The following is a 12275-nucleotide window of genomic DNA, read 5'->3' as shown; positions in this document are numbered from 1 at the left end:
ATGGCAGATTTTTTAAAGTTACAGTTTGATTTTTCTATATATTTATTCTTTTTCTGTGTAGTTTAACCAGCTCAGCCCAGCAGAGCAAAATGCAGCTAATCTTGTTGGCGTCTCAGAAAACTATATTGGGAAAAAGGCATCAGGTCAAGCTATCAAGAAGGTACCATAGTCTTGTTTTTGTTCCTGAATAATTAAGTTCATTTAACAAAATCAATGCTGTTGTATTATCTCCTTTGCTGACTTTTTTGTTTCATTTTTTTCTTTACATTAATTCCCACTTTACTATTTAAAACATCTGAGGACCAGAAATTTAGGCATTTTTTTAAAAAATAGTATTTATTTCTGGGTCGTGTGATGACTTTTTTTTTGCACCTTTGTATTTCTGAAATATTCTTTCATGCACATGTAAGGCTTTTATCATAGGGAAAAAAAAACCTTATTAATCTATTTTTCTTAGGCTACTTATGATTTACGTTATAAAAATTGTAAAATGTTTTCATCACATTGTGTAAGTCTGAAATAAGTTCAATTCAAGGGAGAAAAATATTTTTTCTAGAAACTTTTTATTACGCACTGTACTTGGTATCAGGGATTCTAAGATAGGACGGGTTTGGGGGTTTTATTGTTGTTGTTTGTTGTCCTCAAAAAACTCCCCATCTAGTACTTGATATACACAAAGCATTCTAGAAGGTTGAAGTGGATAAGTTAATAATCTTTTGTGTGATACCTTATATTTTGGTGTTTCAAAGTTCAGTCAATAAGCATGAAGCAAGTGTCTAATGCATACACTAACTTTAAGAGAAGTGGAAATAATTCTTTGGTTAACATGCCTTAAAATTCCTTAAGTTAATATCATTTTCCTCTTTATAATACCTTTTTCATTTTTAATTTTCTTTGGTAATCTAATCTTCATTGAAACCTAATTATCTTACCTACTATTTCCCCCTATATCTTTTAAATTTACATATATATTATGGATTCCATTTTGAAAAATGGAAGATAGTGTTTACTTTCATTTGAATTGAGTGGTGCAACTGTTTGTCCCATGTATTGCTGTATCATAAAATTATAAATATCTGTATTCAACATTCACGTCTTCACAATATTTAGATTGGGTCTTTTACCTTAGAAATGGCTATGCTGTTTAGACCTTCAAAATGTCGAATAAAAATGTCTTAAAACAAACTTTTTATATCTAACTCTAAAATATAAAATATAACCAAAATCATATTTAAAAAGTCATATTAATTTGGAACTCATTACGAAATAATAAACTTTTATAAAACCTTATTAGATAGGGAGACCACTTCATGGACGGTGTAGGTGCCTGACCACTGCAGTGTACACCTGAAGCTGAAGCTGAATAATATTGAATGTCAACTATAATTTTATATATCTATCTGTATCTCTAGCTATCTATATCTATATATATATATATACACACACACACACACACACACACACACATATATATATATATGGTCACAGGATGTGGAGTACAACATAAGGAATAGAGTCAGTGGAACTGTAACAGCTATATACGATGTCAGAGGGGTAGTAAATTGGGGAAGGAGGGGTATAAATAACTATTACATTGTTTTGTACACCTGAAACTAATAAAAAAAATCTTATTAGAATAATGCATCTTTTTAAACTTGAATCAGAATTTATTTTTGTTACATTTTGTGAAATATAGTCAATAAATGTTTATTTAGATGATAAATATTTAAAATTATATGGTCATAAATTGATATTAACTACAAATGTTACTAGTTTAATGTTTGGAAGTATCTTTTTTTGTAATTTTAGAGAATATGATATTTACTTAAAATCTAATTGATTTCTCCATATTGAAAATGACCCGCTGCCCCTCTTCTTTAAATATTTCTTGTAAAAGATCTTGAAATTGGCATAAAGCATGTTATCTTACCATGTAATATAATTATATCGTTTTTCTTGGCTTAGAAAATATATTCTAAGCAAAATTCTACATTGACTCAATTAATAATTAAAGTGCACTAAATTGGGAAATTAAAAAGTGATCTTTTCCTGCTTGTTATTCAACTATCATGCTGTTTAGCTTAATGCTTTTTAAAAGGTAAACCTTAACATGTAGTATCAACGTGCAGAATTTTAATTCATACATCCTTCAATATGTCAAAGTTCATCTCAGACATTCTATTACTATAGAAGAGGATATAATTGTGTATTTTATACCTCCTTTTTCTCTTTCAAGTTCATTCTTTTTTTTCCATCTGATTTTAAGCATGAGTTACTCAGTTTTTAAGTTAGCTTGATATTAACTATGAAATACTTTACATAAAAAATAGTCACTAGACTTCACAGGGAAAAGCAGGTACACGTAATAAAAATTGTCAACCACAGGAAGCATTTTTCTTTCAATATTTTAACTTTGGAAACATTAATTACTTATGATCATATGGAAATCACAGGAATCTAATATGTACTCTTAGATTACAATATAGATAAGCTTATTAACATTTATCTAAATAAATGCATTTGTCTAATTTATAATCACATTCACACATATAGAACCTATAAATACCACAGGAAATGTAAAGGTCTCCCAACTCCTTCCCTTCCTGTATTCTTTTTCCTAGGGCTGTGGTCACAAATTACCGCAAACTGAGTGTCTTAAAACAGCAGGAATTTATTCTGTCACAGTTCAGGAGAATAGAAGTCTGCAGTCAGATGCTGGCAGGGTTGGTTCCTCCCGGAGGCTCTGAGGAAGAAACCATCTTGCCTCTCACCTAGCTTTCAGTGGTTGTCGGAAGTCCTTGGTTTTCCTTGGCTTGTAGATGCCTCCCTCCAGTGTCTGCCACCATCTTCTCGTTGCCTTCTCATCTGTGTCACTCTGTGTCCTCTCCTTAACTAATTACATCTGCAAAGATCCTATTCACAAATAAAGTCACATTCACAGGTACCAGGGCTTGGTACTTGAACATACCTTTTTGGGGAAGGACACAATTCAACCTTCTATACTCTCTAATAGAAAGAAGCTTAATTTAAACTTCTTTAAGTAATTTGTCATATCTTTTTTTTATATACTTGGAAAATGATAATCAATTTGAATTAAGCCAAGATACATATATTAGAACATAGTTTTATTTCTATGGAGTCATTCTCTCCTTGCTGTCCTGTAGTACAACTTCATTCACTTCACCTTTTGTCCAATTTGAATATAATGTGCATTTTTATTTTTAGCAGGTTCAGTACATAAATTTATTTGGGTGTGTCTTTCTAGAAAGTGGACAAGGACATTGTCAACAGACTCTACCTGTCTTTTGTTCTTTATACTTTGCTCAAAGAGACCAACATTTGGAGTGTGTCTGAGAAATTTAATATGCCTAGAGGATATGTACAGAATCTTCTCACTGCAGCTGCCACCTTCTCATCTTGTGTGTTACATTTCTGTGAGGTAATTCCATTAAATAGACGATATATGCTTTGTGCATTAATTTTAACTGTTCCTAAACTCATAAACAAGTTCGTATTTTCTCATCATTGACTTACTCTGTTATTATAAAGCACTCAAAATTTATTTAAAATATATTTTTGTTTTTATCTGCTTATAAAATACTAAATACCATACTTCTGGTAAAGATACAAAAATGACAGAATCAACTAAAATATGTAATGAACAAGTAAAAAGCACCTAATTATCCCTACTTCGTAGACTCACCATTAATAGCTTCAGGTATTTGGAATCAATTCTTAGAATGACATTTCTCCATTGATGTAGACTCTGTGTGAGGGTCTTTCTCATGAGTGATAACCATGTGAAGTGTTTGATAAGTAAGTTATCAATATCCAACAGCTACTTTGTAACTGCTTAGCACCGTGTTCTTTTGATTGCCTCAGTAATTTACCATTTTTGCTTCCAGTGGCAAGCAGCTATACTTTAGGTTTCTATAAAAAAATGTTCATTTTGTAAAATAATTCAAGGAGAAAACTTTATTTTGGCCATATGCATTTGGGCATATGGCAAACAAAATTTGTTTGAGACTTTACTAAAAGCAGCTTTCAGAATTTCCTTAAATAACACAATAAAGCTTACCAGACTTTTCTACTCAGATAATTTTTTGATAACGTTATAAGCCATTTTTGCTGCATTTAAATTTCTTATTAGGTGGCATAGTAATCCTTTCCGTATTTGTTTCAGTATTCAATTTTTTGGAAACTTTTCCCCCCATGAATTCTATTTTTAAACTTAAAATCTACTTCGTTTTCCCCATCTTAAATCTCCGTATTCAGTGTATGTATATGTCAATTAATTCTGTCATATGTATTAATGAGTAAATAATCCAAAATACTTGATTTTGGATTGAATGATAATTATTTTAGCAAACTCATCTTTCTAAAAATCTCCTACTTCTGCTGATTTTTTAATGTTAGCTTACATTCCCTAATCACACACTAGCTAAGCAGTAGACAAAAATTATGAGTAATAAGGCAGCCTTTAAAATATATTTTAAGTTTTCTGTTTGTTGCTCTTTGTATTTAGAGATGCTTTACCTAATTCTGTCCCTTTGTTTTAATTAGGACTATAAGGACTTAAGCCTTGTAAAATTGTTCGAGTAAAAGAATCTGTATATTGAACTTGAAAAACAATTACTATAATTTGATATCTTAGGAGAAAAATCTATCTGACAACTTGTGCTCTCATGAGTGTACTATTTTCAATATTTTAAAGTGTTCTTTCTCTTTAAATAGTTATGTATGTGGTATAAAATAGTACACAATCATATTAATTAAGGTGCTTTTACTACAAGTAACAGAAAAAGCCCATAGAAGTTTAAACAATAGGAAAAAAGATTATCTTATGTAACAGGAGAGCTAGAGCCAAGGCAGTTCTGGGGGTGATTGATTCAGTAGTTTTGTTCAAGATTATCTTCTTTTTACTCTGCCATTTTTAGTGCATTAACTACTTTCCTAGTAGCCACAAAATCGCTAACTAATAGTATTCCATGTATCACATACTCTCACGATACTGAAAGTTTAGAAATGGACTTAAAAAAACAAATAAACTACTATTATAGAAAATTTCAAACGTATATAAAAGAAGACAAAATAATATAATGAATACCCATTCACCCTCCCAGCTTTAACAATTACTGACTCATGGCTTCCAGTATTTTTATTCTTTTAAAACTTGTACTGAGCTAGCTGAGTGGCTCAGTTGGTTAAGCGCTCACTCAAGAGTGAGCTCTGAGCAACAGGGTCACCGTTTCGATTCATGGTCTGAGCTGAGTTGCCAACAGGTGGCAGGATGGCTCAGCTAACCAAAAAAACAAATTGTACTGAGCATCATCCTGCACTTGAATCCTTTCATATATAATATTTTGTCTTCAGGGTAAATTCCCAGAGGTAGGAAGTGTTTTTAGGCATTTGGGAAAGAAAAACTATGCATTCAGTTGCTGGTGTTTTGATAAAAATGAATAAGAACTCTTCTTCTTGACTTATTTTTCAATTTTCAGTCTATTTCCTCATCCCAAAACCATTTCATCAAATTCATCTGAGTCTCTGCCTCATAATAATTCTGTTTGGAATTATTGTTCAGCTCTGGCTTAACCCAAGTCCCAGACTTACATATGGGAGCATTCTCTCTTAGTCCCCTACCACACAAACCAAACTTTGAAATAACTTACCAGATTTAAGTTCTGTATATTTCTTTGTGTCCTGCAGGAACTTGAGGAGTTCTGGGTTTACAGAGCCCTTTTGGGAGAGCTTACCAAGAAGCTGACTTACTGTGTGAAGGCAGAGCTAATGCCTCTCATGGAAGTGACTGGAGTTTTAGAGGTTAGTAGCTTTCCTATTTCCCAATTGAGGTGATTTCAACTAACTGAAGTCTTGTTACAGGGTAAGGGACAACAACAGCCTTATTGCTCATTTGTCATGGCAGTCTTTTTTTTTTTCTTTTTTCTAATTAATTGCTGCCCTGGCCTCCTAGAAAAACCCTGTTAATCCAGAAGCACAAATAGGAAAAAAAAAAATAACAGTGTGATGACACCGTCCACGTATATGGGTGCTATCACTCATCCTTAGTATCTCTTCCTTCCTCCACTCCAGTGAAGAATTACCTTTGTCAGTTTAGACAAAGTTCTTGTTTAAGGCACTGGTGAAAAGAAAGTATCTTCCTCTGGTTTTTCAGCTTTCTGTTTTGATCAACCCTTAAGTTAATTCTCTGTGATTCAGTTCTTGAATTTAGAGGAGTTCTTCTGTTTTGGAGCACACATGCACACCCTCACCCTCATCACCCCTCTCCCCTGAGCTGATGGTGAGAAAATTTTAAGGATATTGGACTAGAACTTTTTGATTGGGGGTCTGAAATAATGCTCCGAGCCTTAATGGATTTCTCATTGCTGCTTGTAACACACATCAGTTGACTTAAGCTGCACCGAAGGCTAGTTTGCAGTCGGATTGGAACCACCCAAATGCCTCTTTTAAAATTCCCCAGGATTCTGATGTATTATCTCTTCACTTTTACTTTATTTTAGTTTATTCTTCTCTCTTGCACGTGAAAATTTTCCCTGCAATAAGATACTTAATTTTAAAAAATATATATATATATATTTAACTATGTTTTCCTAATCCCAAATTCTGACCCTACTGATTTTTGTAATACTTTCCAGGGTCGAGCAAAACAATTATACAATGCAGGCTATAAAAGTCTAACGCACTTAGCTAATGCAAATCCTGAAGTGCTAATAAAGACAATTGATCATTTATCACGACGGCAGGCCAAGCAAATTGTTTCATCAGCAAAGGTAAGCAAACCATTTTTTAACCTTTATGATATTTTGTAGTGTTATCTCCTTATACCTTAGACAGGAAAACAAAAACATGTAATAATAGACACAAAAGTATATACTCACAATATGTGGATAAAAATAATACGTCTCTTCTGATACAAGGCTTGCTAAAAAGAGAAAAAGGACCTCCTATAAAAACAGATAATTTCAAGAGTTTATTGAAGCAGAGGGAACTCTGGGACTCATGCTGCCTCCTCACACCCTCTTCCCAGAAGTCCTTTCCTCAGCATCTCCAGCATCTGGTCTTCCCATCTTTGCACACCTTCATTGACAGGAGCTTGCAACCTCAAAAATTAGGTAGTTCTATTTTTGGATGCTCTTAGCACTACAAAAAGCATCCCAGTATAAGGAGACTCAATTTTCCCTGCATAAAATGTTGACCATTACATACATAGCAATACTATGCTCTGGAACTATTCTGTCCCTTTGTTCATATGGTAGTTTTTCACATGTTTGAAAAACAGCTCTCATTTCCTCCACGGGTTTCTCTTTTCTATTTCTTTCATCCATGTTAAATAATCTGCCACTGTCCTAGTTACCCTTTGCTAGATGCAGTCCTGTTTGTCGTTACCCTCCTGTTCCATGTGGGTGAAGCCCTTATGCAGCAGTTCGGGATTATTTCCTTCTGGATTTCAATTATAGTTCCATTTTTGTAGCCTGAAATTGCTTAGCTTTTTTTAAAAATTCATTGTTACACTATTGTCATATACAGATCGGAATTAGCTAAAAAGTAAATTCCCACCTTACTTTTTTGAGTGGTGCTCACATTGTATTATCTTCATTGATCTTCACAACAATCCTGGGCAGTGGTATGTTTTAACAATTCTAAAATTATTTTCAGTGTATTCTAGAATTCAGCAAAATAGATCAATGTGTTGATGAAAATAGGAGCCAGGTTTTATTTTTAGCTCTTTGTCTTTAGTCTGAGGATATATAATTAAAAATCTGAGGGCTGGCCGAGTGGCTCAGTTGGTGAAGAGCTCGCTCAAGAGTGCAAGCTCTGAGCAACAGGGTCGCCAGTTCGTTCCCTGGCCTGAGCTGAGCTGCTAACAGGTGGCAGGATGGCTCAGCTGGGAAAAAAAAAATCTATTCCACTGTTACTTTTTTTTAAAATCTGCTTCAGTGTGGTTATGTTATTCATTTGAAACACAGAGTCTGTTTGTATTCAACTTCAGTTCCCCACCCCAATCCTTATGGGTTGGGTTATTTTTGTTGTTGTTTGAATATATAAAACATGAACCTATTTTCTTTAGCTTTAAATTCAAATAGTTTTGCTAGTAAATATCTTCATTTTCTTTTATTTCTGGAAGTTTCTTTAGGTTGTCATTTTCAATATTAGCTGTGATCTATTGCTTAATTTTTCTTTTTTAGCAACTCAGGTTAATGTTTGATGTGAATATTGGATCTTCTTTGCCCATCTTGCATTTCAGTTTCTCTGATTCTTTTTACTTTTTTCTTTATCTCATTTTCATTATCTTGATCGTTTTCCTGCTTTCCCTTGCATGACCCTAATTAGGTTCTTATTCTAACCTGTGCTTCCTTGGACACCTTGTTATTTAGTTTTTATTTCTGATATAATTTTGCCTTTTTCTTCTATTTCCTTCATGAGCTTATTCAACTTTTGTTTCATTTTTTTCCTGTTTTTGGTCCATTTCTGTTCTTAATTTTCAGACTTCTTATTCAAGATGTGTTTATTTGAGACTATTTAAATCCATTTGGAGTATCATGTTAGTTTTTCTGCTTCATGGTTAGCTTTTCAGGGAAGGAAATTTTTATAAGCTGAAGTACTTTTATTGTCATTTTTTATTTTCTTTTTATAGTGTAGTCTTGTATAATGAGAACTGCTTATGCCTCTGCATCTTAGACGGGAATGGCCATCTGGAGTGGTTTATGAGAATCCTAGTTCAAGAGTCTCTTTTATCAATGTAGGAGAAAGTGTAGTTTCTTTAATGGATGGCTTGGGGTGGGAGAGGAATGCAAGGAAGAGTTGTGTTCTTTGATTTTTTTTTCGTTTCTTTAATTTTCCTACAGGCTCCTAAATTTGGCCCTTATTTTTTTTCCTTTACTGCTCAGCTTCCAAAGGGCACCTCTCCCTTTTTACCCATTGTCTCCCTTAGAAATATTGCCTTCCAAGACTGCCTTCTAGAGTACCACACCCTTTAAGTCCTTTTCTATGAACAATGCTTTAATCTACCAAGATTGTTTTCTCAGTATTTTTGTGCTTAGGGTACCTTTCTCTTTCTGGAAATAATTTTATTTAATCTGAGATCCTCTGTTTTTCGCTTCTCCTTTTTATGAAGTTCTTTTCTCAACCCCACCTTGATCTCTGCAAACGCTTGGAGTGGGAGCTTGAGAAATGGCTCTGCTAGAAATTGGTGGATTTTTTTTTTTTAACTCCAAGTAATTTGAGGTTGATGGTGTTCTCTGTATTCTGGTAATGCTGACACATGAATTTTGTGTGGTTTACTTGTTGATCTGTATAGTTGTAGAAGATGTGTTCAGAGATTCATTTCATGTGGTCACCATTACCTCAGCTCCTGGAAAGCTTACTGAATTACATTTTAGTCTTTTTTTATATATAGTGCTGTGTAATGCTATGCTTTATATCAAATTGGTAGAGAGTTGGTTTTTCACTTTGTATCATATGATTTTTTTCTTCTATGTGATTTTGCTAAACTCTCTATTATAAAAATTTCATAACAAGTAGTACAAATACTTCAACCCAATAGACACAAAACCCAGCTGCAACAAATACCAACATTTTATTTCTGGTTTTTAAAGGGAGAAAATCATTATTCAGCAAATATTAATTTACATCTGCTATGTGCCATGTTTAGAAATACTTTCTATGCCCATGTTTCTTTTGAAATTAACTGTGTTAATTTTAGGAGCTTGAATAAAACTTTTCTTTGAACAGTGATAGGGTTTTAAAAGGTACCATATTAAATTTTGAGGAATAATAAAATACCTATATAAAGAATAACATTTTTAAGAACTAATTAATTTTTTGCAAAATTGTCTTACATTTTATAGAGTAAAAGTTAATTTTTTTTTTTAAGATTTTTATTGGGGAATTGGGGGATGGGAAGAGCGCTGGGGAATTGGGGAAGGGGAACAGACAAGTTGATGTCCTTTTGTTCCTCAGTCTAGTTGTGGAGGACGTTGCTTCACTGGCCCAAGTTGGCACCATCATTGCGCTCTTCCCGGGTGGCTGCTTCTGGACGGCTGCTCACGGCGGCTGCTGGCCACTCACGCTGGCTGCTGGCTACACACAGTAGCCCATGGCAACCCACTGCAGCAGGGACTGCAGCCTACGCGGTCCCCGGTGACTCACTGCAGCCCAGCTCCAGGTCCAGCTGTTGCTCAGCATCTTAGCTGTAGAGGGCAGTGTCACTGGCCCTCATATGTGGGATCCGAACCGGGGCCCTCTGGCGTCCCAAGCCAGCTCTTAACCAACGCGCCACTTGACCAGCCCAAAAGTTAATTTTTAAGTGGCTGAGTCTTTAATAAAACAGATCTTTGAGAGTATTAAAGCTCTTATTTTTGGTACACCAAATATAGTGATCAGCTAAAATGCCTTTAAATGCTTCAGTTTCATTTACTATAATTTCTTAAGTGGCCATTTTTCAATCTCGTTATTACTTTTAATGTCTAGATTGCTGACGTCTAAAGATTCAGGTGGTAAAAATGTTAGCAGTTCTCTAGCAGTGCATATTTTGGCCTCATATCTTGATTTTTTATTGTAGATGCTCTTGCATGAAAAAGCAGATGCTTTGCAAGAAGAAGTAGAGGAGCTGTTGAGATTGCCTTCTGATTTCCCTGTTATTGTGGACTCTCCCATTGAAAAAGCATGAAGCTCTCTGATGAACACTTTCAAATATGAATTATTTATTGTACATATGTTTTATTAAAGATTCCATATAATTTATAAGTGAAAAAATACATTTTAAATATACATTCAGAACTATGGATGGTGTTTGAATATACCTCTCACCCGTAATTTCAGTGACTTTCCCAGTAATAATCCATCTTCTTCAAAATTACACATTATTGCTCTTCTCAAACGTCTAGTGTCCACCACAAAATGAAATCCAATTTCCTCAACATCTCTGCAGCCTCCCTTTGTAGCCAGATCTTTCATTATTCTCTTGCCCATTTCTTTCATCAAACTGGACTATTTGAAATTCCAGAATTTTCCCTATGATTTCTAAACCCTTCATTTCCTAACTGCTTTATTCTGTTCCCAGTGCATGGAAAATTACCTTTAAAATGTACTATATACTCTAAATGTCAACTGAAAATGCTCAAATACTGTCTCCTCTTATGAAAGTGTCCAAGTTCATTCTCATCCCCATCCCATATGTGGGTTCTTCCCTCCCATAGGTATTGTGAGCCCCTCATTTATGCCCCTGTCTTTTTTCATACTACTAGTTTGAAATCTGGAAGGCTGAGACCTTTTTTTATCACTTTCGTATTTTACACAGCACCTACCACAGTTCACTGCACGAAGTAGGAACCTCTGTGAAGAATGAATACTACCCAAATTAACGATTTAAAGCTTCTCTACACACAAATATTGCCTCTCTTACCTCCCTTTTCAGCTGTATAGCTCAAATGTAGATGACTGGTTACCTACAGGAAGAAAGGGTAATAATTAGCAATATTTATCAGCACTGAGCTGGTTTTGTTAAAGTTTTACTCACCTGTCTGAGACAGCCATTGGAAACTTTGCAAATAGATTCACAGCCTAAGTTCTTTGTGACTTGACATTTTAGGTCATTATAATGTAGCAGTTATTTAACTAGTAATTTCTATGTACCAGACACTGTTGTAAGTGCCTTATGTAACTAATTTAATCCTTACAACAATACTACAACATAAAGCAGATATTATTATCCCCATTTTACAAATGAGTAAACTGAGACACAGAGAAATTAAAGTACCTTGCCCAATGTCATATACTAGTTAGTTTCAGGGCAGAAATTCAGGCCCAAGCAGTTCCAACCTAAAGTTTGTATACTTAACCATTATACAATAATATTGTCTTGGTGGAATTTGCCCCATTTATCCCTTCCTAAGTGTTCTTTTTCACCTGGCCTTGATTTCATCCCTAGCATTACATCTCATTCACCCCCACCCCTTCGTATGAGTCAGAGGAGTCAAAGTGTGGCATCCTAATGTCTTAGTAGAACCTTGGGCTTCATTGCACGTGTTCCATTTGTTGCAGCTAAAAAGAGTACAAGAGCAGCTGGCTATCCTGCTGGCTCCTTGGCCTAACCTCTGAGGTGTGCTCGCAGTGGTCCATACTCCAGTCTTCAGGTTGTCTTTTTTCAATCTAGAAACCCAACTGCAGTGGTTGCCATGGGCTACCGTGTGTAGCCAGCAGCCAGCATGAGCGGCCAGCAGCCGCAGTGAGCGGCCGTCCAGAAGCCGGCGACTGAT

At 34.7% G+C, this 12275-nt stretch overlaps 1 protein-coding gene across 3 annotated transcripts in view; it reads left to right on the top strand.

Annotated features, from left to right (window-relative positions):
• Positions 1–12246, top strand: part of HELQ (helicase, POLQ like) — a 41309-nt gene extending 29063 nt beyond the window's left edge. For all 3 annotated transcript variants that reach the window (XM_019652183.1, XM_019652182.1, XM_019652184.1), the window contains 5 exons: positions 62–160; positions 3266–3439; positions 5707–5820; positions 6654–6788; positions 10580–12246. In XM_019652183.1, the coding sequence (XP_019507728.1) occupies positions 62–160; positions 3266–3439; positions 5707–5820; positions 6654–6788; positions 10580–10687 (630 nt within the window). In that variant the 3' untranslated portion in view covers positions 10688–12246. The remainder of the gene's footprint in view (positions 1–61; positions 161–3265; positions 3440–5706; positions 5821–6653; positions 6789–10579) is intronic.
• Positions 12247–12275: the final 29 nt, after the last annotated feature.

This window comes from Hipposideros armiger, unplaced genomic scaffold, assembly GCF_001890085.2.
Source record: "Hipposideros armiger isolate ML-2016 unplaced genomic scaffold, ASM189008v1 scaffold_175, whole genome shotgun sequence".
Lineage (NCBI taxonomy): Eukaryota > Metazoa > Chordata > Mammalia > Chiroptera > Hipposideridae > Hipposideros > Hipposideros armiger.
The sequence above is the reverse complement of the archived record's forward strand: the minus strand, read 5'-3'. Positions and strand labels throughout refer to the sequence as shown.